This window comes from Adiantum capillus-veneris, chromosome 27, assembly GCF_014529385.1.
Source record: "Adiantum capillus-veneris isolate H3 chromosome 27, ASM1452938v2, whole genome shotgun sequence".
In the NCBI taxonomy this organism is placed as follows: Eukaryota; Viridiplantae; Streptophyta; class Polypodiopsida; order Polypodiales; family Pteridaceae; genus Adiantum; species Adiantum capillus-veneris.
The window spans coordinates 114,291,720-114,316,166 of NC_140957.1; the positions used below are offsets into that span (position 1 = coordinate 114,291,720).

The window sequence follows — 24,447 nt, forward strand, 5'->3', positions numbered from 1 at the left end:
ATGACTATGTTTGTCTCCAACATCCAATGCATAAAGTCAAGCTTCTCTTTCGAGAAAATATTTAGTTCCACTTTTCACCTATGTATGAAACATTCTTAGGAAGTCCACACAAAAGATACATTGTTTGTGAATTTCACGCTATTTTATCCAAACAGACCTGCTCATTCTTCTTCAAATAATTTTAGTCTCGGATATTTCTAAGAGAGAGAGAGAGAGAGAGTTTATTTGAAGAGAATTAAAAACTACATTCCTACAAAATCACAGATGAATCGCACTTGCTACAACCTACGGGATTCCCATTGTAAGGAAACGTCGTAGACATTCATCTCTGTTTTGATTATATTTACATTTAATTGAGAAATTCTCAGCTCTTGCACCAACACCCTCAATTCCATGTGGCACATTGCAAGGTTTTCGTAGGAGGTTACTCCCCGTTATAAGAGTTAATACCACTTGCAGACACTTTCAAAACTTTTTGAAGGCCATCCCGCCCAATGTAAGCATCATACTATTTTGAAAGCACACCTTAAAATCAACTAGTACGGCCGGCCGTCTTCGGCGGTCTCTCTCTCTCTCTCTCTCTCTCTCTCTCTCTCTCTCCCTCTTTATCGCGTGCAAAGGGGCTTGTTTTTGTTTTGGACTTTAGCCTTCAGGTCGCATATTACGACACGTGTAAAGGGCTCCCCCTTCCGCCATATTATGTTAGTAGATAGTGTGTTTCCCCATGATGTTCAGTTTACTGTGTGTTTCTTTTTTGCCATTATCTGATATTCAATTTACCACACCTACGATTGTTATTAACGTTTCGACCCTCTGTATGTTAGGGCCTAGGCTAGATTAGAGGCCATTTTAAGTTTTGAGCTCGATGGACTCGAAGGCATCTGCGCGGGCAAAGCATGCATCGTCTCAACGCGGTCGAGCACGCCATTCCACCCGCAAGCATCCACCTCAAGCACCGCAACAACAGCAAGCCACCAGTGATCATCAGCAGCCTCGAGAGAAGAAGGATTTGCAGTTGCCTTCTAACTGGAGTCGCTATGAAGAAGAAGAAGAAGAGGAAGTCAGTCATTTTGACATTCCACCTGTTAAGAGCAAAGGCGCCAACTACAAAGACCTCCTAGCTGAGAAGTCCATGATTCAGGGTCCTGGTAAGCTCCTGACGATCTTGTTGTTACTCTCCTCTCTCTCTCTCTCTCTCTCTCTCTCTCTCTCTCTCTCACACACACACACACACACACACACACACACACACACACACACGTGCACAAAGATTTGAGAAGGAGAATGCCAAGAGGTGGGTTTTGGATTAATCTGGAGGTCTTTACCCCGGTGGCACCTCATGTTCATCCAGGTTCAATCATATCTTGATTAATGGAAAGATGATTAACCTCAAGCAGTAGAGCAGTCCACACGTGTCCTTGAACCTTGCATCAATGTATTTTTTGAGAGTGCAGCATCTTACCGGTATGCCTACCCATGTGCGATCAAACAATGGAAGCATTCAAACAATCATATTATCAAACACCTGCACAACACCAGAAAGTAAAACAAGTGGCTCAGCTAGTCATGGGAACCACCATGAGGGTGCCATAGGGCAATACTCAACACAAGCCCAAGAGGTGACAAGGAGGACGCTTATAGAAGAGCAAAAGGTGATAAGTTTCACACAGAAGGATGCATTAAGCTTTCATCTAGTAGCATTCTATGATGTCAGCAGACATTGCCTTTCCAACATTATGAGGCAATATCAGAAACTGCTTTCCAAACGAAAACCTTTCTCCACTACGTTTTTTTAAGTCTTATGGGTAGCTACTGTGAGGACCCATTGTAAGAGCCCATATAGGCAAAAAAATTGGACAAAATAGGCTAAAATGCATATGCAGGCCAATGTGACCATACAACCATGAAATGCAGCCTAAGTACCACCTTCTTCTCATGACCGAAACTCCAACGTCTCCTCTTGAGTGCAAGATATACAGATGGTCTAGTGCAACATTTTGAAGACGATAATTCAAAAGAGTTCGGAAGAGACTTGGTGAAAAGATCTGCTAGAATATTTTTGATAGGCCAATAATATTCAGGATAATTACTAATAAAATGGTAGTGAACATCAATATGCTTGGCAAGTCATTCGACAAGGTTGTAAATCATTGTAACAGTACCGACCTTGAACGAAAAACTAACTTGAACAAAAAAAGCACTGGAAACAAGAGACATAGAGTGTCAAAGTTCCACTCTCAAAAGCATCGGCTGCTAAACTAGGCATTTTCGGCGGTATTCCTTTATTTTATTTATCAATTGTTGAAGTTACAACTGTCGAAGTGCACACACACGTCCTCAGAGTCACAATTTGAGCAGCCTCTCTTTTAGAGGCACTGATACCAAAAGGCATAAAAGCGACTTCAAAAATCACAAGTTACTTCTCAGAATACTAAAGCACATAAACCATATGAGATATTTTACCTCTCACTCAAAAATGACCAAAATCATCCGCTTGCCATAAGTGCACCAAAAATCAAGTCTTCGTGCAGATTTGCCATGCTAGCCCCGATCCGTCCATGTGAAGTATCTCCTATCGCAATGCTTGCATCTTGTTGATATGGGTCCTCATGGAAGAAGCACGGGTTGCATCCAGGTTGAACAAGTGTGCTTGCAAAGCAGCACGCTTCATATGAGTGGATAGATGCCAAATGATCTTAAAATTTATTGATATTTGTCATGGCCTTCACATGTTTCAAGATTTGTGGGGTACAATTCAAGATGATTAAGGACCTCACTCGAGCATTGTCACGCTCCCAAAGTGCCCCCTCTTTGGTTTAAGATGGCTTCTCAACCTTCTCGGTCAGAAAGAATGTGAGATTATACAAAGCAAACACTGCCAACATTGTCATCCTCCAAGGCTCTAGGTGCTGTAGTTGGAACCATCAAACCAACGATCAGCCATAATAGTTGGTAGAGTTAGTATCTTCACCGTTTTGTCACCCATCTCGATTGTGTTTTGCTCCCACATGGTACTTGGGTTAGAGTAGAGGTCATCTTGTGGGTTTTACCATCTAGATCTAGGGAGTGAGGGGCGATAGCCGGTCTTATGAGGTATTTCAGATTCTAAGCATGTGGGGGGATTTTTTAGATTTTGTCCGGGTTGGTCACCTGTTGGCCTTTGTGCTAGGCGCCCCATTTTTTGCACTATTTTTATATTTTTTACACATTTTTGAGTCGTGGGGTATTTGGAGGTGGGCCACCCATTTTGGTTAGCCCCCTATTCTCTCCATCCATCATCTCTTTTTAGCGTTTTCACTCGGATGCGACAAAATTGAGAGAATAGGTGAAATCGAGTAGTCACACTTTCATAATCCTTTGTTCTTTCCTTGTGTTAACGATGGTTTCTTTTAGTTACCAGAGAGAGAGAGAGAGAGAGAGAGAGAGAGAGAGGATGCATCAATGGCGTATCAATTTGTTACAAGCTTGGCCTCCTTGCATAAAATCAACAACACACGAACAGAAACTGCAAAATCACTGAAATGAGAGAGAGAGAGAGAGAGAGAGAGAGAGAGAGAGAGAGAGAGAGAGAGAGAGAGGGCACAATGGAGTTCCAAGCCAAGATGCACTGGCCCCAAAGATTGGTGCTAGTGTATCTTAGCTTATTATTGCTCTTTGCAAAGTACAACTCTCGAGGGTCCAACTCTCTTTGAGACTCTGCGTCGAGACGCTCTGCGGAAGAGTGGTCCTCTGGGCACTTATAAACGTACAAGGGTTGCTCAAAAGCACAACCCCAAAGCACTTGATCTAAAAGCACTGCACCCAAAAACATTTGCACCCAAAGCCCAGGTAAAACTGCCGAAGACCAGCAGCGCAAAAAGTGAAAATCCATAGAGCTGTGCCAGGTCTGCAGTCCCGAGCGTAAATCACAATATTTCCTCACAGTTTGCCATGTCAACCCACCCTTTGGAGGCCCCCCCCGCACATACTAGTGTGTGGTATTTGCTTTATATTGCGAATATAGAATGTACACCGATGCAATAAGAATCAACCCAACTCAACTCGACTTGATGGATGATGTAGTTGTGGCAATCCTTCAAAATAAAGCACCTCCAGGGCTGATTTGATGCACCTATGTAATCGCGGCTCAATGTGGGTTGCAAATGGCCATTACAAGGCTGATTTGCACACCGACGTGATAGGATTTAAGGGCTGAATGCTGGCTGCAAAAATGCAGATCTACAATACAATAATGCAACAAATCTTGCACTTTGTGTAATGTGCAGCGGAAGTGAATGATGGTGAATGCTCAGGATGAGTGCTCAGTTCGTGCCCAAGGTTCCTTTTATTGAAGGGGAGAGAGAGCCCCCCTTTACTTCATGAGAGTTGTGCAAAAGACCAAACCAAGAGAGAATGAAAATTGTTGAGAGAGAGAGAGAGAGAGAGAGAGAGAGAGAGAGAGAGAGAGAGAGCAGATGAGGTCCCAAACTCCAAGGGCCCCCTCTCTATTGCTAGAGAGGTATTTGCTTTAGATTGCACAAATCTGGTACAATTGTTCTAAAATGCTGAGATGCTTGACGATGCTTGGTACTGCGACTGCGTGGAGGCTATGGCTGGTGTGCTATCGCGAGGGATGGTGATGGCTTCAAAACTGAAAACGTTTAACTGTTGAGGCTATGGGCTAAATCTGAAAAACGCTGAAATGTTCTAGGGCTGAAATCTGAGATCGCTGAAAACGCTTTGTATCTGGGTACACAAAACGCTGATGGTCTGCTGGAAGAAACGCGAATGCTGATGGGCTGAGGGATGAAATTGGCGACGAAGCAAGGCTGAATGCTGAAAATGCTGCTGGTGAAGGGCTGGCGATCTGGCTGAAAAACGCTGAGAGGATGGCTGAGGGGTCCTTGTGCTGCGGGTGCTACTAGTTCTTTTGCTTCCTGTGCCTCCTATGCTTCGTAGTGCTGACCCATGGCTGCTCTTATAGTGTCTAAATGCTGGGTCGAGGAGTCCATATGAGCCCCCATGGTTTGCTTTTAATTGCCCAAGTCACTTATTAATTAAGTGCACTATAAGAGTGGCTTCACAAGCGGACAAGAGGTGGTTCCTATGCGGTGAGTTGCTTATGCTGGGTTAAATGCTTATGCTAGGGTACTAATGGCTTGTGTAATTAGAGGGTATGCAACTACTCTAAGTGCTTGGACATGCATGTCCTGAGGCTCATAGGGGCAAGACGGGGGTGCTAGAGGAAGAGGGAGATGGCTGCAAAACGTTGGCCCTAGGCGCCAGAGGAAGGGCAACAAGGCGATTTCGACTCTCCTTGTGCAACAATACCTCCTTTCTACGGGACACATTCCTCGCCGGCTTCGCCTTTGTACTCTCTTTAAGCCTTTACCATGCCAAACTCACAAGAGGGCGAAGAATGGAATGCAGATCCTCTCGCAGTTCTCCTAGAGCAAATAGAGGCTCTTCAACAGGCTTTCTCGACAGGCTTAGCCTCGATGAATTCTCGCTTGGATCAGATGCAGTCACACACATCCTCCCGGTCCCAGAGATGATCTTCGCTAGCACATTCATCAACTGCTTCGGTGGAAGACAAGGAAACAGATGCTTTCACGGAGGTAGATAACCAAGAATTGAAATTGCTTTATGAAATCTTAAACATTGCACAAAAGAAGAAATTGGACGCCAAGCTGTTGGAACCTTATGGTGGTCGCCGCGACAACCGCGTGCTTGACCAACGGCTATCCAAGTTGGAGGTTTACTTTTCAAACACAGATTTGATTAAGATCAAAACATGGCATTGGCTAGCGAAGAGGGTTGATGTAAAAGGCAAAAACTTGGATTTTTGTAATGGTTGTCTTTATGGAAAGCAAAAGAAATCTTCTTATTACTCTGGTGTCTCTCGCAAAGCTAATCCTCTCGATCTTATTCACTCCGATGTATGCCCTATGTCTATTAAGTCTTGGTGGTGCATTGTATTTTGTTATATCCATTGATGACTGTACTAGGAAAGGATGGGTGCATTTGTTGAAAAGTAAGAGTGAGACTTTTAATGCTTTTAAGAAGTTTCATGCTTTTGTCACTACTCAAAAGAGTACTAAGCTTAAATGTCTCAGGTCAGACAATGGAGGAGAGTATGTATTTGCCGAATTTCAACGTTTTTGTGATGATAATGGGATCAAAAGGGAGTTGACAGCCCCTTATAATCCGTCTTCTAATGGTGTGGCTAAGAGGTACAACTCTTCTTTATGTGAGAGTGCGTTGCATGTTGTCCACCGCTAATCTTTCCCAAGCGTTTTTGGGGAGAGGCATTAAAAATTGCAGTTCATATTTGCAATCGCTCTCCGAATAGTACGCTGAAAAATGACATTCGAGAGGAGGTTTGGTCTGGCAAACGTGCCTCTTATGATCATTTGAGAGTATTTGGTTGCTGAGCTTTTGTTCATGTACGCAATGACTTGAGAACAAAGCTTGATATGAAATCCATTAAGGGAGTCTTCCTAGGTTATGGGGAAGAAGGTGAAATGGGCTATAAGAGTGTGGTTACCACAATTTAGAAAGGTAATTCGTAAGAATGCTACAAAATCTGATTCTGACAAGAAAACATTCAGATTTCAACCTTTCGTGCCACCCATTGATGTTGAAAAAGAGCCTCATGATGCATTACCGCAAGCTGAAATTGATAATCAGCCGGTTAACCTTGAGCTAGAATAGGTAGGACATGATATCGATGCTCCTAATGAGGATGGACAACCACCTGAATTGGCTGAAAATGATTTTCAGCAGCATGATAGAGCTGAAATGAGTTGCCTCATGATGTAGAACCGTTGCCTGAGAATGTAGATCATTGGGTACGCAGGTCAACTCGTTTGAGAAGGCAACCGTAGAGATTTAATCCCTCTTTGCATCATGTAATGTTGTCAGATGAGGGTGAACCTCTTACTTATAAATAGGCTAAGTCATGTGAGTCAAGCAGTAAGTGGGAGCTTTGCAATGCAAGAGGAAATGAAATCCTTGTATGCAATTGATACTTGGGATCTTGTGCCATTGCCTAAAGGGAGAAAGGCTCTTCTTAACAAATGGGTGTACAAGATTAAGATTGTGGATGAAAAACCCAAGTACAAGGCAAAATTGGTTGTAAAAGGATATGCACAGAAAGAAGGAATTGATTTTCAAGAAATCTTTTTCCCTGTTGTAAAGCTGACAACGTTTTGCTCTCGTTGCGGTGCTTGATTCAAAGGCATAAATGATACCTTTAAGTTAACCAACTCCCACCAACTATTTGCAATGCTCATGTTGCGCCATAGCAAGACTCTTGGTGAGAACTTCTGCAAGGTTATCCTGTGTATTGATCTTAGTCAGGTGACTAGACCATCCTCCAAACCTGACGTATGAAGTGGTATTGCACATCTATGTGTTTGGTACGCGCATGAAACATGGCATTTTTGGCTAAATATTGGCTAAATAGACAGCACTCTGGCTATCACATCGCAACACTGGAGTATGAGTAGGCATGCTAAGTTCTTTTGCAAGTCTGCCCAACCAAATGGCCTCCTTTGAAGCCTCTGTGGCTGAAATGTATTCAGCCTCAGTAGTACTCAGCACCACAATTTTCTGTAACCGAGAAGTTAGAACACTAAGAGACTGCACCACCAGCAATAGCAAATACATATCCATTGGTAGATTTCCTGGTATCCATGTCACCTGCCATGTCTGCATCACAATATCCCTGCAACTTTAAGTCACCTTTGCCATAACAAATACACTTTGATTGTGTACCTTGCAAATATCTCAAAATGCATTTGACAGCTTCCCAATGCGCTTTGCCAGAATTCGACATGTATCGACTAACAACTCCCACTACATAAGCAATGTCGGGACGAGTGGCAACCATATATATACCTTTATAAGTTCAGAATAGTATGAACTCGCGAATTATAAGAGGGAATAAAGCACTCATAAAACTATAAAAGCAAGGGACACAAAAAAGAAAAGAAAAAACAAAAACAAACAAATAAACAAACTTTCCTTCATTGCTTTCAATGCCACCTCATCCTTTGGGCAATCTGCTTTGCTAATCTTAGTGTATGGAGGTAAAGGTATTCCAAGAGGCTTAGCATCAGCCATAATAAATCTGTCAAGTACTTTTGCAATGTACTTTTCTTGAGATAAAAACAACAATTTCAGCTTTCTATCTCTTTTAATACGCATGCCCAAAATATGTTCTGCATCACCCAAATCCTTCATAGCAAAAGCTGAATTTAGCTTACGCTTCAAAGCATCGAGACTAGTTTTATGTCTCCCGGTAAGCAGCATGTCATCAACATAGAGGAGAAGTATGATGTGACTACCATCTTCATCCCTTTTCGTATACAAACAGTGATCTGCATGGCTACGTTTAAAGCCTTGAGACAACATAAAAGTGTCAAACTTCTTATACCACTGGCGTGATGATTGTCTCAAACCATACAAAGCTCTTTTCAGTTTGCATACTAGTTCCTCGCGTGTAGGAACTACAAAACCCTCAGGTTGTTTCATGTATATGTCCTCCTCAATATCACCATGCAAAAACGCTGTCTTTACATCCATTTGATTCAATTCCAAATCAAGTGGTGAACCTGTAACAGACTGCTGACGTGTCAAAGCCTAAAGAATGGAGCCAACTGACAGATGCCGACCGAGGGGCCTAAACCTAAGAAGAACAAGTAACAAAAGAAGTGTCACAAAGTGATGACGTGGTTGCCCGAGAGCAGAAAACCCTAATTCTAATTTCTGTTAGAAACCCTAATTGTTGAAACCCTAATTTTGAAAACCCTAACCCTAAAACCTACAAACCCTAATTTTGGAAACCCTAACCCTAAAACCTGCAAACCCTAATTCTAGAAACCCTAACCCTAAAACTGCAAAAACCCTAACCCTAATCCTAAGGGCAACATGGCAGATTTTTGAAAATTGCGCTGGCATGATGACATGGCAGGCTGTACGGATTTTCGTAATTTACGCGGGCAGCTTTTTGGCTTTGCTTTTGAACTAGATGCTTTTGAGTTTTAAGGCTTTCACTGTAATTGCTTTTTAGGCCAAGGGCCTTTAAATATGAGGTTAGGGCTCATTCTCTAGCATGCTTCTTGGCGAAGGTGCAGAGTCTGGAGTACCGGCTTGTACTATGTTGATGCAATATAAAGAAATATTGAAAGGGGCGCCAAGGTTTGGGGCCAATACTCTTTGGGGTGGAATTCCGCCACTCCGTGTCGTGTGTCGTCTCTCTCTCTCAATTCAGTTGTTATTGAAGTGCTAAGAGTCTGTTCTTTTCTACAGGCACGTGGTGCTCGTCTTGTGACAGAACCTTCGGAGCACATTCGATGATCTCAAATGGCGCCTTCCCCGTTGAAGAGTGGATCGTGTTATTGTAGGCAAATTCCGTTGTAAGGTGCGGCGGAAGTGAGTGTTGAACTTTACTCAAGATGAGTGCTCCGAACTATGCTCAAGGGTTCCTTTTACTTACGGAAGGGAGAGCCTTCCGTTCCTTTAGTGAGAGAGTGCAATGGACACAAAGAAAGCGGTGAACACTGTGAATGAAGGTGCTGAGACTCAGAGATAGAGAGAGAAGAATACGACACCAAAATGTTGTCAAACCCTCCTCCGAAGGCCCCACTCTCTATGGCGAGAGTGGTCTACTTATGATTGCACAAATCTCTACAATGCTTGGACTTGTCGATGATGTCGACGACGATGAGGACAATGACGAGACGGGCTGAAATCTGAAAATGCTAAGGGCTGAAATCTGCAAATCTTTATCTGCTGAATTCTGACTCTATGTCGATGACGATAGTACGACGACGACGCGCTGAAAACGTTTATGCTGCAATCTGTGTTTTCCGGGCTGAATCTGCAAACTTCGTGGGATCTGATCGTGCGGTGAGGATCCGCTGCGGGAGGTGAGATCTGCGAGGTTCGGGGGTTCTACTGCGGGTACTGACTGCTGAAAACTGAAGACGCTGAGTCTAGGGCTGATTCCGTCGCGAAGATCTGCAAAAACACTGCGGTGTCTTGCAGATGCAAAAACTCTAGGGCTGAAAATCTTCTGCTGCGGTGGAAATCTGCTAATTGCTGTAGAATCTGCTAACGCTAGTGGATCTGCTGTCTGCTGTGGTCGCCGGGGCTGATCTGCTGTGCAAAAACGCCAGTGTTGATGCTGTGTTGCAAAAACGCTAGGCCTTGTTGGGGGGGTCTTGCTGAGAAGTTTTCTGTTGAGCAAGGTGCTCCTGCTGCCTCTTCTGCTGTTGCTAAATTGGCTTTATCTTACAGAAAAATAATTCTAAATGAATTATTGGATTTATAAGTGAGAGGGTTTGCTCGCTTGGAACACCAAGGAATAATAATTCTAAATGAATTATTGGAATTTTAAGTGAGAGGGCTTTTCTCACTGGACACATCCGAGTACAGAGTATTCCTAAGTGCGTCATTCAAAGTAATGACGGGAGCACTGAGAACGGGAATATCTGTAAGGCCACCAAGAACGGGTACTTCTGATGCGTCACATCGGATGGGTGACAGGGAGCATCGGAAAGAAGTATCCGACCATCCGGGAACGGACATCTCTGATGCGTCATAGGATGGGTGACATAGAGCATCGTGAAGGAGATTGTACCGTAAGTTCGATAGGAAAGGACTAGGTGATGGGTATTCTTGATGCGTCACAAGGTGGGTGACGGGTGCATCGGAAAGGGAATATCCATAGTCGGGAGGAAATTCCGAACTGTGTTAGAATTGTGCACAAGGAAAAAGCAAGCACTTGAATGAAGATGGGTTCAGAGGAAACTTTGAGGAAAAACAGATGCTTTCTGAGAAAGCGGGATTGCTTTTCGGGAAAGCAGATGCTTTCCCGCGAGGAAGTCTATGTCTGCATTGCAACTGTGCGTGTGATTGCATCCAAGGACGCTTGGGAAGTGCTGTGAAAGCATTGTTTTTAACTTATAAGGTTTTATTGAGTTTTTGGGCAGGTTCAGACTACTTTTAAAATACGCCGGCCGCCCACTTAATAAGTGGGCAGCCATCTGATAAATAAGGCAACAGATCAGCTAGCGTTTTCTCTCTCTTTTTCTGGCAAAAAAAAAAAAGAAAAAAGAAAAAAAAAAGAAAAAAAAACGGCCGCGATCTCTACGCGAGCAGCTATTCGTGCCCATGGCTAGGAGCTATAAAAGCATCACATGCCCTCAGTCAGGGGAGAGGACCAATCTTTGCAAGGAGGAGATGCTGCTGCAGATTTCAGCCGTAAAGAAGACGTTGCCGGTGATGCCCATGGCTGCCCCAAGTGTACCCGATGTCGCCAAGACCCAGTGCGCGAGTTCCCTCGCGAAGAAGTGCCTACGAAGCGTGTTTCCATCGCGACAAGTTGCTGTTTTTCTCTGTTTTCAGCCCATAAACGTCGTAGACGGGGCTGATTTACGAGAAGGAACCCGAGAACACACCTCTTTTGTGTGTAGGATTGGAAGAGAGGATTTTCTATGGAGAGATCTCTTTCGAGGAATTGCTTTTCGAGAATCGAGTTGCGTTTCGAGCGTCAAGACTTTGAACGTAACGATTTTCATGTTCTGATCTTTGAGTATTTGATTGCAGGTGTACTTCCTCTTCGTGAGGGAGTAGGAGCAGAGGAAGGCATGAGCCTCTGCAGGAGAAAAGCGCTCTGAGGAACTAGAGCCAGATCAGCCCAAGGGTTTCGTACCGAGTTTGGGAAGTAGATCCACGGATCGGAGAGAGGTAGTCTCTCAAGTTGTGATCCGGAAGTTGGGATTCCCAAGTAAGGACTTCGTGTCCGGGAAAGCAGAGTTGTTCTGCGGGAAGAGGACTCTGGAAAGAGAGTTGGAAAAGAGTTGCAGGGATGCCATGCCTTGAGTTTGGAAGGTGAGATCCAGAGGCGAGAACCTTGATTCTCTAGGAATTGGAATAAGGAACGGAAGTTCCTTGGAATAGGGTTTTGCCCTAGGAATCGGAAGCTGAGGCTTCCGGGAACCATCGAGTCTTATTCTAGAACGAACGTGGTAATACGTTCGGTTCAAGTGCTTGTATAGACTTCTCCTCAGTAATAAAGATACTATTACGGGGGGGGACCAGCCCATCTTCTGGTCCCCAGTACTATGTCGATCTTCTCACTCTCTCTCTCTCTCTCTATTTATTTCTCTCTATATCCTCTGGCTTCAGTAATAAGTGATAAATCCTATTTATCCGAATGTATTTTATATTGTTATGCGCTCCTGTTTGTGACATCTGCCAAAAAGTGCTAGCGCTAGGTTTTCTTATATACAAACTTAGTAAATTTGCCCTACCTAGTTTCCAACAAAAGTCACTTAATAAATAAGTGAAAAAAGTCAAAAATAGGGAAAATAGGTCTATGCACTGTAAAAATGCTACCGATGGTTTCTGACTGGAATCTGATGGTCATGCTGTGTGCAACCAGAGGATATGCATCTAATCCTAGTGTCTGGACATGCACGGTCTGTGCTTCCTATTCTAGACCAACTTGACTGAACTGAACCCTTGTCATGCTGTAGCTTGTCCACGGACACATAGGGTTCGATGTGTCACGTGACATCCCCTCCTTTTCAAAGTGAGGTATTGGTACCGAACTGTATGGCATCGAGGGAGATCGCCAATAATATCTGGAATCCTGGAAAGGACTCTTCGTCGGCCCACTCTGATGCGTGGGTCATGCGATACTTGAACTTCATAAAGGTCTGCAATGCCTTCTTCTTTGGGCCGTGCTGAAAGCGACACAAAGTCATCTTCAATGCTTCCACTGCGTCTATAGTCATGCGTCTACCTTCTTCAAGAATCTCCGAGGCTGAAAATTCTTGAAACCACTTCCAATACAAAAACATGAACATACCCATTCCATGTAAAGTGAGTGGAGAAAATCTAATCTTCCTAAAAGACTGTGCATGCAATGTAGATGAACAAATAGACGGAGTGCCAAACCGTTCACCACACACACGCAAACAATGAGATCGAATCTTGTCTTGCTGATCGAAATCAATCGACTGTGGCAAAACACAATGGAAATGCCGATGCTTGATGCTTAAAATCTTTCTTGTGCTCTTTTTGATACTGTGTCATGCCAATGAAGAGACATGGAATGTAAATTCTTCGAATGCAAACATTTCATTTTTTCATGAATCATCCGCATACATCCGTGCTCATTCATTAGTGAATCTGTTCATCGTACAATATGTCATGCCTGTGAAAAGGGATCACATAAAAACGGTGACTAAAATACAGGAAAGCATCACGAATGAAACACTCAAACAATGCGTGCTGACTAATCATTCGTACACATAATACTTTCTGTGGGGGTTCTTTGGACCTCGATTCGAGAGCCAAGATTGGTTCTTCGTGACTGATCAAACCTTTCTGTGGGGGTTCTGTGGACCTTGACTCGAAAGCCAAGATCGGTTCTTCGTGATTGATTGAATCTGCAACGAGGTTAGCTTCGCTAGAAAAAGCATCAACTAAACCATCATCCTTGTGAACAATCACATCTTTTCCCTGCAAATCATCATGCTCGTGCAAAATCACATCGTGATCATGCAAATCATCATGCTTGTGATTGTCATCCAAATCATCATGCTCATCATTATCAGGCAATTCATCATACTTGTCATTATCATGCAAATCGTGTGTGTCATGCTTTGGAGAAGAAGAGACTGAGAGAGTCTCCTTTTCCCGAATCTCTTGCATCTGTGCCAACATTTCTTGCATTCTTGCTTTGTTCTCGCGACCAAATTTTACTTCTCTTTATTCGTGTTCACGTGCTATGGCTGCCATTCTTTCTACATACTTACGATCAATTTCAGCTTTTCTTGCTTCGCGTTCTAACTTGCTGTTCATAAACATCTGCTCCAACTCCTCCATAGGATCTGGTGCAATCCTTGGCGTAGATGGGGAAGGGGCAGGGCCGGAAAAACCTCCTGGTGGGGAAAATTCTTCTTCGCCAAGTCCATGCTCATCACCTTCATGCAAAGTATCCATTCCACTTCGGGTGATGACCATCCACTGAAGTCTTGGGTTCTTAAGTTCACGAGGAACTTGGGTTCTTGTGGGTCTTGGGTTCTTGACGTTAGTGGGGATGTCGTGGTATTTAGTCAATACTATGCATGATGGAGCTGATGGTTATATTGTCTCGTGGGTGACTACCATGAGGCTATACCTTGCACTTTCCTTCAAGGGTGAATCTAGGTATATTTTTTAGTCGTATAGCGGACATGCAGACCTCACATTGTGAAGTTTTCGTCCGAGTTACGACCAGTTGATATTGTGCTAATTCTTTCTATCTTTTGTGGTGTGTATGCCCTATCAACTACCTTTTCTTTTGTGCTAATTTTTCCAATTTAACGCTTCTCTTAGTGCTAGGCTTCATTATGGCTGAGTCTGCCCTTGATCTCTGGAGTCATGACAAAAACTCAGCACGCTGAACTTTGTGTTGATGTATGCTCATGTGTGTGTGCGTGTGGTGTGTGTTGTGTTTGGGAGCATATGTTTGTACCTTGTTCTACACCCACTATTGGGCATTGACGACGTTAGTGGGGATGTCGTGGTATTTAGTCAATACTATGCATGATGGAGCTGATGGTTATATTGTCTCGTGGGTGACTACCATGAGGCTATACCTTGCACTTTCCTTCAAGGGTGAATCTAGGTATATCTTGGATTCATCTAGGTATATCTTGGGTTCTTGAGGTTCTTGAGGTCTTGGGGTTCTTCTTTCGCTTGCAATCCGTGTTAGAGAAGGATCTTCTCTTCACCCCAGTTCTGCTCTTTTTTGCGGGTGCACCCCTTGGCGGCCTTGCGCTCACACCAAGGTTACTTTTTCCCACCTCACGTCGATTGGCCAGCCGTCAAGTGTAGTGTCCGCTCTCAATGAGTGAAAAGAGGCACAAGGGGAGGCTGGACAAGCCCTTCTTTCCTGGGATTCCTGTCACTCTGCAAAAACACGATTAGGAATCGACACGCCCAGGTGGACTTGGGTTACGTGCGACCGTAACAAGCAAAAAAAATATGTGGTTCTTGTGGTTCTTTCCTTGAGTGATACAGAACACTGCCAAAGCTCTGATACCAATGTAAGGTGCAGCGGAAGTGAATGTTGAACTTTGCTCAAGCTGAGTGCTCCAAATTGTGCTCAAGGGTTCCTTTTACTTACGGAAGGGGGAGCCTTCCGTTCCTTTAGTGAGAGACTGCAATGGACACAAACAAAGTGGTGAACGTTGTGAATGAAGGTGTTGAGACTGAGAGATAGAGAGAGAAGAATATGACACCAGAATGTTGTCAAATCCTCCTCCGAAGGCCCCACTCTCTATGGCGAGAGCGGTCTACTTATGATTGCACAAATCTCTACAATGCTTGGACTTGCCGACGATGTCGACGACGATGAGGAGGACGATGAGACGGGCTGAAATCTGAAAATGCTAAGGGCTGAAATCTGCAAATCTTTATGTGCTGAATTTTGACTCTATGTCGGAGACGGCGCGCTGAAAACGCAGATGCTGAAATTTGCGTTTCCTGGGCTGAATCTGCAAACTCTAGGGCTGATTCCGTCGTGAAGATCTGCAAAAACGCTGAGGTGTCTTGCAGATGCAAAAACGCTAGGGCTGAAAATCTTCTACTGTGGTGGAAATCTGCTAACACTAGTGGATCTGCTGTCTGCTGTGGTCGCCGGGACTGATCTGCTATGCAAAAATGCCAGGGCTCGTCTATGGTGCAAAAACGCCAGTGTTGTTGCTGTGTTGCAAAAACGCTAGGCCTTGCTGGGGGGTCTTGCTGAGAAGTTGCCCGTTGAGCAAGGTGCTCCTGCTGCCTCTTCTGCCAGAAAGTGCTAGCGCTAGGTTTTCTTATATACAAATTTAGTAAATTTGCCCTACCTAGTTTCCAACAAAAGTCACTTAATAAATAAGTGAAAAATGTCAAAAATAGGGAAATAGGTCTATGCACTGTAAAAATGCTACCGATGGTTTCTAACTGAAATTGGATGGTCATGCTGTGTGCAACCAGAGGAGATGCATCTAATCTAAGTGTCTGGACATGCACGGTGGAGAGGGGGAATAGGGAACACACCAAGCACACAATGTTTGCCTCTCTATAGCCCAGGGATTCCACAGCACCCCTAACCTCTCTAATAACACCTTCGAATTGGCTAATTTGCACTAACAATTCCACTTTAGCATATCGAACAACCGCTTCACACCTTGCAAAAAAAACACCTTTCAGCACAAACACACCCACACTAATCAACTCACCCTTTCCGGCTTAGAAGGCACCCCAATTTTGCCCTCTTAGTGACACCCTTCAAGCTGCAGGCAAACCCTCTGCAAGCACTGACAAGTACACAAAGAGCGAGAGAAAAGGAGGGGGATGGGGAGAAGCAACACAAGAAGTAGGGGCAAATGTTTGGTATTATTACATAGGGAGATAGTAGAGTCAAGTATGCAGCTCCAATGGCAAGCTTGCAATACACAGGCTTGAAAAAACTCCAATCACTTTCTCTGGCAAAAAAGTCCTCAAAAAATCACTTCTACCCCCTTTTATAAGGCTTGGCTAAGACTAAAAAGGAAGAAAAAGCAAGAGCTATCTAGCTCGTACAATTAACTGGAGCTTTCTTTAGAAATTTCCTTGCATGGCCACCACTTGGCATTTTCTTGGTCTTTGGTATCTGCATGGTGTACATCTCTTGACTCCTCGTCCGCTCAATTTTGGCCTCCTTTGCATTTGCACGTGCATTATGGTCTCCTCTCGGATGGGTTCCTTTTCTCTCTTCATTTGCTCCCTTTTTTACATGCTCCCTTGCTTGCTTGTCTTGGACGTTTGGGCCGCCTTGGACTCGCTTTATCTCCCTCTCCTGCTAGTTGTCCATTTGCCGTGAGACCCTTCCCTTGACTGGGCTCGGGCTCATGCTCTCCCTCTATCTCTTGTGGGACCCCTCCCCTCCATGAGCAATAGCGATATCGCTATTGGGGGGGGGGGGGGGGGGGGGGGGGGGGGGGGGGCATTTTGCCTTCAAAACAGTTGGGAGCCAGCGGGCGCGGGCACAAGTCCTTACGGATTGCCACGCAATTGATCTCTGTGAGCGCCGCCGGCAAACCACTTCTAAATCGTAACACCAGCGCTCGCTCAGAGTCGCCGGCTAAAACCGCCGCATCGCCGCCACACGAGCGCGCATCACCACACACAGCGCCCCCTCAGGGCACGCCATCGCCAACAATAAAGCAAGGTCTCTCGCTCGCTTCGATACCCACTGAGTCATGCAACATGCTTTATACTAGTGACTTCTCGCCCGTGTCCGCGCATGTGGGTTTTTTCTTAGCGCCACGTGGAAGCCTCTTTTGGTTCAAGCCTTCTAAGGCTTTTGAAAAAGCCAAAAACCACCTTCTAAAAAAAACTTTGTTTTCCCCAACTTGTCCTGCTTGTCCATTGGCCCTTGATGATCCATTTGGCGAGCTGCAACGCTGTGCTGAGTCTCCACCATGTCGACCACAAGTCGTGACAACCTTACTCCCTTTGGTTTGTTATTTGAAGCTGCCAAAACCTGACAAAACCATCTGTCTCCCGGCCTGCAAAGCACCTCCCAACTTTAGCCATCATTATCTTCACCACCGCTTCTCCGTTTGGCGAGCGGTCAATTCCTGCCGAGTCCTTATGATGCATACCCTGCTCTAGAACCTCATCGAGGCTCAAAAGACGCCAGATTGCACGATTCCCCATGTGGTCAGGTAGGCACCAATCTAGCCCCCGACAAAACTTCAACTGGCCATAACTTGCTATCCGTGGCTCCTATCTGCAATCTAAAAAGACAAGTAGGCTTCATAAATAGAGTACTACACGCCTGTAACTTGACTTCCACTTGGACCACTTGTCCCCAGTTGCCCTATCCGGCTAGAATCTGCAACACATTGAACCTTCAACCTTTAATAACTTGAGCTCCGTAGCTCGGTTTGATGAGCTGTTTGGACCTGCTCCTTCAGCACTTGAAGCTCTTCATTCTTGGACTCAAAAGCTGCACTTTGCACCTCCTTCATCTGCTCCCCAAATTAGCCTCTCATGGAGCCTACCTTGGCCTATAAACCGCAGCAGTCATACACCTCCGCTGCTACTTGTGAGCCCATGATCTTCTTAGCTGCTCCAGCCTTTTGCCATACTTCTACTAGCCCGCATATACCTGTCCATGCCACCTTCTAGAGTCGACACGGCTGTACCATCATTGCCCACCCCCTAGTTGAGCATTTATGCTCAACCACATAAGAGCTGGATCACCCTACAAACTGCAAACACTGAGCACACTATGAGAAAACCCAAAAAACTCGACTGTATGTACATAGTTTTATTCCTAACATATGAGAATACTGCTTAGGTTGGTTGCCCAACCCTCTCCATTAGAACCTGATGCACTGCTGGCACCAACTCTCTTTCAAAATAGAGCTTGAGACCCAAACCATTAACCATGTTCTTGAGAAAACGACCATCCATTCTCATTAATGCATAAGTACCATTGGGAAAAGCTTGATGGACTTTGTAAGGCCTTGTCCACTTTTTTTTGAACTTCTTTTGAAAGGTGAAGTCAAGATAGCTTTCGTACTTCATGACTAGATCGCCCTTCTCAATCAGCTTTTCTGGCAAATGTTGGTTGAACTTTGCTACTCTTTTCTCTCGCTGCTTCACATAAAAATCTGCTGCTGCCTCGTGATCCGTCTTCAAATTTTCAAGACTTGTAATTCTATCTTGCAAAACATCTTGACGAGTCTTATCGATTAGCCATAAACCTTTGAGAGCCCCTAACTGCACATGTACAGGTAATACTGCTTTCTTGAAAGCATATACCAACTCATAAGGAGTAAAGCTGGTAGCCACCTTATATGAAGTCCTATAAGCCCACAAACATTTGTGAAGGTTAGATTCCCACCCTTCAACCTGCTGGTAGATGTACTTAGTAAGCATCTTGACTATCTGTCCATTGGTACTCTCCACCAAACCATTACACTGTGGATGATATGGAGATGAAAATCGGTGTTGAATCCTCAACTTTTCCACTAGGGCACACACCAACTTACTTCTGAACCCTTGTCCGCGATCCGATATAAGCACCCAAGGTACTCCAAAACGATAGCATATGCAATCAAAAACAAATTGAGCAACAATATGTGCATTTACCTCTTTGACCGCTTTAGCCTTGACCCACCTGGTAAGGTAGTCTATGGCCACCACAACATACTTCTTACCGCTTGCTGACTTGGGCAATGGACCAATAGCATCCAAACCCTACTTCTCAAAAGCATCATGTGCTATGATAGCCCCTTGCTGCTCGGCTACTAGTCGTCATTCACCCATCACTTGGCATTGATGACACGTCTTGCACCAATAATGCACATCTCGCACAACAAAAGGCCACCAAAACCCACTTCTTAAGATACGAAACAAGACTTGATCCTTACCCTGATGACCGCTTTCTTCGTGGCAGTGCTCCAATACCATACCGATCTCCTCCTTGTAAAGGATTCGACGTAGCACCCCATCTCTACCCTGCATCATAAGATCCTCTCCTATCAGAGTGAACTTTCGAGCTCTTTGAACAACTGTCCTCTTTTGTAGCTTGGAAAGCCCTTCAGAACATTGACCTGTACTTAGGAAATCATCAATATCTTTCAAAGTTTCTCTACTTGCATAAGTAGTCAGTGCCACATACAAACTCGACACATGAGTCTGAACCTGACTCCTAGCCAGCCGATGTGCTTCCTGGTTTTGCTCTCTTCTCACATGTTTGAATTGCACCTCTTCAAAAAACTTCAACAGCTTCTTTTTAGAGAAAAACCAATTCTTGAGAGAATCCCTCTTTACCTGCCATTGGCCCAAAAGTTGTTTGATAACCAGTAGAGCATCACCTTTTACTACTAACCTTGATATGCCAAACTCAATACACTGCTTGAGTCCCAGATGTAGAGTAAGATACTCCACCTCATTGTTGGTATGCACCTCTTTTAAGTCGTAAGCTTTGGAAAAAATGACTGTGCCGTGCGGATCTTGAATGACCACACCTCCACCTGCTTTTTGTGTTACCCTTCTGTAAGCGCCATCAAACCATATAGTGAAGGCCGCTTCCAAGTCAGGTTCCTCCTTATTCTCCTCTCGCACTACTCTTGGATAAATTGGTAATTCGACCTCCGTGTTGACTAGGATATCCGCCAAATGAGACCGACTCGTGTGATCCACTTTGAACTCAAACTCAAATTCTTGAAGCTCTATCACCCATTTCATGATTTGCTTCCCTGGCTTCAAGTGTTGCACCACTTCAGGCAAAAGATTGTTAGCAGTCAACACATAAAATTTTCAAACAATCAAATACACTTTGAACTTTCTGCAGGCAAAGACTAAAGCCATCACCCACTGTTCCGCCTCCGTATAAGTAGTTTCTCCTGGACTAATGACCCTGCTTTCGAAGTAGATAGGCTTATAACTTCTCCCCACCTTTTGTAGCAATACTACTCCAATAGCCACCGTACCCACCGTCATAGCATTATAGAAATCATCCTCTTGGTTAGGAGGGCACACTGTAGGTAGCTGACATAGAATACCTTTCACTTTGTCAAATGCCTCTTGAGCTTCCTCATCCCATTGAAATCCATGAACCTGTTGAGCCCTTTTCTGAAGAGGGTACACATATTGAGACAACATCCAAAAGAAGCTGGATAATACTTTAACTTATGCACGAACGATGCCAATCCTGTTGCACTGGTGGGAGGCTCCACAAGAACCAATGCCTTCACCTTCTCTGGATCTGCTTCTATTCCATTCTGTGATACCACATGACCCAACAGCTGAGCCCTTGGCTGTGCCAGCTTGCACTTCTTTGGATTCAATTGACCTCCTTCTTCATCTAGCCTTTGAAAACATAGCCTCAACTTGGACAAATGTTTTGCCCTGGAACTATAACAACCAATATCATCCATAAAAACTATGATGAACTTACCCAAGTATGGCCCAAACACCTTGTTCATCCAATCTTGAAATGTAGCATACGCATTCACCAGTCCAAAAGGCATCCTGCGGTAGGCAAGGCACTCCCATGGAGAAATGAAGGTAGTCTTTAGCTGGTCCCCAAAGCAATACCAATATGAAAATATCCTGAAAAACCATCCATAATAGAATAGCGTTCGTGTCCGGCAACCTGGTTTAAAATCTCATCCTGAAATGGCAGAGGGTAATGATTCCGCTTGGTCGCAGCATTCAAAGGCTTAGAGTCTACACATACTCGCGATTTTCCATTTTTCTTTTGGGTAATGACAACAGGAGAGATCCACTCAGACTCTTTCACTGGATATATAATACCTGCCTCGAGCAACTTGTTGATCTCTTGCCATAGAGCCTCCTTCTGAATATCTCCCAACCTTCTCAGCTTCTGTGCTTTTGGCCTGTATCCTTCTTTAAGTAGGATCTGATGCTCCACTCCTTTAGCTCCCCTCAAATCTTTATAATCTATCGCAAATAGGTCGGGATAGGATGCACATAGGTCCATATACAATCTGTCCACCATTTTCTCAATCCGGCAAAGTAAACACCCCTGTCTTCCAATCTTGCTTGGCCCCAATTGCCAACAACCATGGCCTCCTCTGTCACGTGACACATCCAACCCTATGTGTCCGTGGCCAAGCTACAGCATGATCAGGGTTCAATCAGTTCAGTCAGTCTAGATTAGAAGTGATCTGGCACTTTTTGTGAGTCTATTCGTAGACCGTGCATGCCCAATCACTTAGTGTAGATGCATATCCTCTGGTTGCACACAACATGATCATCAGTACTCCCATCAGAATCCATTAGAATCAGTTAGGGAATTTTTCCAGTGCATTTAGCCTATTTTTCCTATTTTTGATATTTTTCACTTATTATTTTTAAGTGACTTCCCAACAAAAGTAGGAAGGGCAATTTTGCTAAGAAAATATATAAGCAAACTAAAGCTAGCATTCTTGGGCAGATGAGCAAGGAGCACAACAGGCCCTCAGGCAGCAGGTACTCCCTCTCTCTCAGCAAGAACCCCTCAGCACCCACAAGCATTTGGCGTTTTCAGCTTTGCCGTCATCGCCAACATCAAGCCTAGCGTTTTGTCATCGCCACAGTTCCCTAGCCCTGACGTTTTCAGTTCCTTCATCGCCAGCTTACCCACAGACCCAGCGTTTTTACTAACGCTACTAGCCAGCCAGCGTGTTCTATTTTCAGCCCATTTCTGCAGCAGATAGTTAGCGTTTTTAGCATTCATGGATAGCAGCAGATTCAGGCCTAGACATTGCAGAAGATCATCATTTTCAGCCCTCAAAAATGCAGCCAAAACAAGCGTTTTCAGCAGCTCGACACAGTCCTAGATTTTCAGCCATAGCGTTTTTATGGACAGTAGATAGAAGACCATAGATTTCAGCCCTTAAGTCGTCGTCGTCATCCCCGTCGTTGTCACCGGCATAGTCACAAGTTGAATCAGTTTCCATGCATTGTCATTGTACCACTTTGTGCCATCGATAGTAGACCACTCTCGTCGACGAGAGTGGGGCCTTCGGAGGAGGGTTTTACAATGTCTCTGGTGTCGTATTTCTCTTCTCTCTTTCTCTCAGTCTCATACACTTGCACGCACAATATCCACTCACTTTGTTTGTGGTCATAGCACTCTCCATAAGAACGGAAGGCTCTCCCTTCCATAAGAACTAAAAGGAAACCTTGAGCATAGTTCGGAGCACTCATCTTGAGCAAAGCGCAAACATTCATTCCGCTGCACCTAACATTGGTATCTGAGCTTTGGCAGAGTTCTGTATCACTCAAGGAAAGAACCACAAGAATCACAAGAATTTTTTTTTGCTTGTTGCGGTCGCACGAACCCAAGTTCGCTTGGGCGTGTCGATTCCTAATCGTGTTTTTTGAAGAGCGATAGGAATCCCGGTGATGCCATCAATTGGTACCACGCATGGCAAGGGCACAGCTAGCCGCGCACCTAGAGGAAGCCGACGAATTCATGCCCCTCTCTTTTAGTTGGGCTGATTTCAAAGACAAGCTCAAGGCGCGGTTTATGCCACCTCAGTACTTTGAAGTTTGTACGATTGAAGGACGATTGGCGTGCTCTCAAGCAAAATGGTATGCCGGTTATGTCTTTTTCTAATCGTGTTTTGCAGCTAGGTACACAATTACGCAAGTCGGATGATGAACGCAAAGAGGCATTCCTTTATGGATTGGACGAGTATATCAAGTACGATGTCGAGGTGCTCGATGCAATCGATCTCAACAAGGCGGTAGCGATTGCTCTCGCACAGGAGATGAAGCACAACAAGGGAAAGCCTAAGGAGAACAAGACTTCCATAAGTACCTTGCGGACTTCTCAGAACCCTCAGAACGGTAAGAATGGTAAGAATGATAACTCTTCTAACGAATCTTCCAACAGTCTCTCATAAAAGAATTCTTCCAATGAATCTAAGGGTAAGGCTAACACAATTGCTAAACCTAAGCTTACTCCAGATGAAAAGGTAGCACAAGGAATTGTAGGAGGATACACCACGTCGGAAGCGCAAAGCACTTATTCTAAGGAAGGTCGTCGTTTTCATTGTCACATTAAGGGTCACATAAAAAGAACATGTCCTAAGCTTGAATCGAATGAATCTAAAGAATCCAGTTCCTCTGTCAATGCAATTAATGATAACACGAGTGTGCCCAAGTTTCTTATGACCCTCCCATTGATGATTCTCTCATTAAATGTTATGGTCGTACGTCGGGGCAGCGTTTTGTCATATTGTTTGACCTAGGTAGTATGTATGATGTGATCAGTCCCTTTCTTGTTGAGAGAGCCCGCCTCGAAGTTAGTCAGAGATCTCCTATCGAGGTCTCTGGTTTTCTTCCCGGTATGGACCCTCTCATCACGGAGAAGTGCCTTGATGTGTTGTTTGCAATTCAACAAGTTGCCTTCACTAGAAGATTTGTTCTCTCCCCTCTCTCAGGATGTGATATGATTTTGGGCATTCGATGGTTTCGTGATGCTAACCCTCTTATTGATTGGGAGGCTAACACTTTCACTCTCAATGCCAAAAGTGATTCCCCCATTGTCATTCATGGAGAGTACATTGTTCATTCTCCATCTCTCATTGCTAATATGCAGGACAAGATTGAATGGATTCATGAGAAGGAGACTCTCTCAGTCTCTTTTTCTTCAAAGCATGACACACAGGATTTGCATGATTACGAGAAGCATGATGAGTTGAATGATGATGATATGCATGATGATTTGATTGACAATGATCAGCATGATGATTTGGATGATAAAGACAAGCATGATGATTTGCATGATCAAGATGTGATTTCTCACGAGCATAATGAGTTGCATGAAGAAGATGTGATTGTTCACAAGGATGATGTGTTAGTTGATGCTTTTGCTAGCGAAGCTAACCTCGTTGCAGATTCGATCAATCA

The 24,447-nt window shown here is 44.3% G+C and overlaps 1 protein-coding gene across 3 annotated transcripts in view; it reads left to right on the plus strand.

The window, feature by feature from the left end:
- The first annotated feature begins 821 nt into the window (after positions 1-821).
- Positions 822-24,447, plus strand: part of LOC147422600 (phosphorelay protein) — a 106,118-nt gene continuing 82,492 nt past the window's right edge. For all 3 annotated transcript variants that reach the window (XM_086503732.1, XM_086503733.1, XM_086503734.1), the window contains exon 1: positions 822-1,148. In XM_086503732.1, coding sequence (XP_086359858.1) covers positions 866-1,148 — 283 coding nt within the window. In that variant the 5' untranslated portion in view covers positions 822-865. The remainder of the gene's footprint in view (positions 1,149-24,447) is intronic.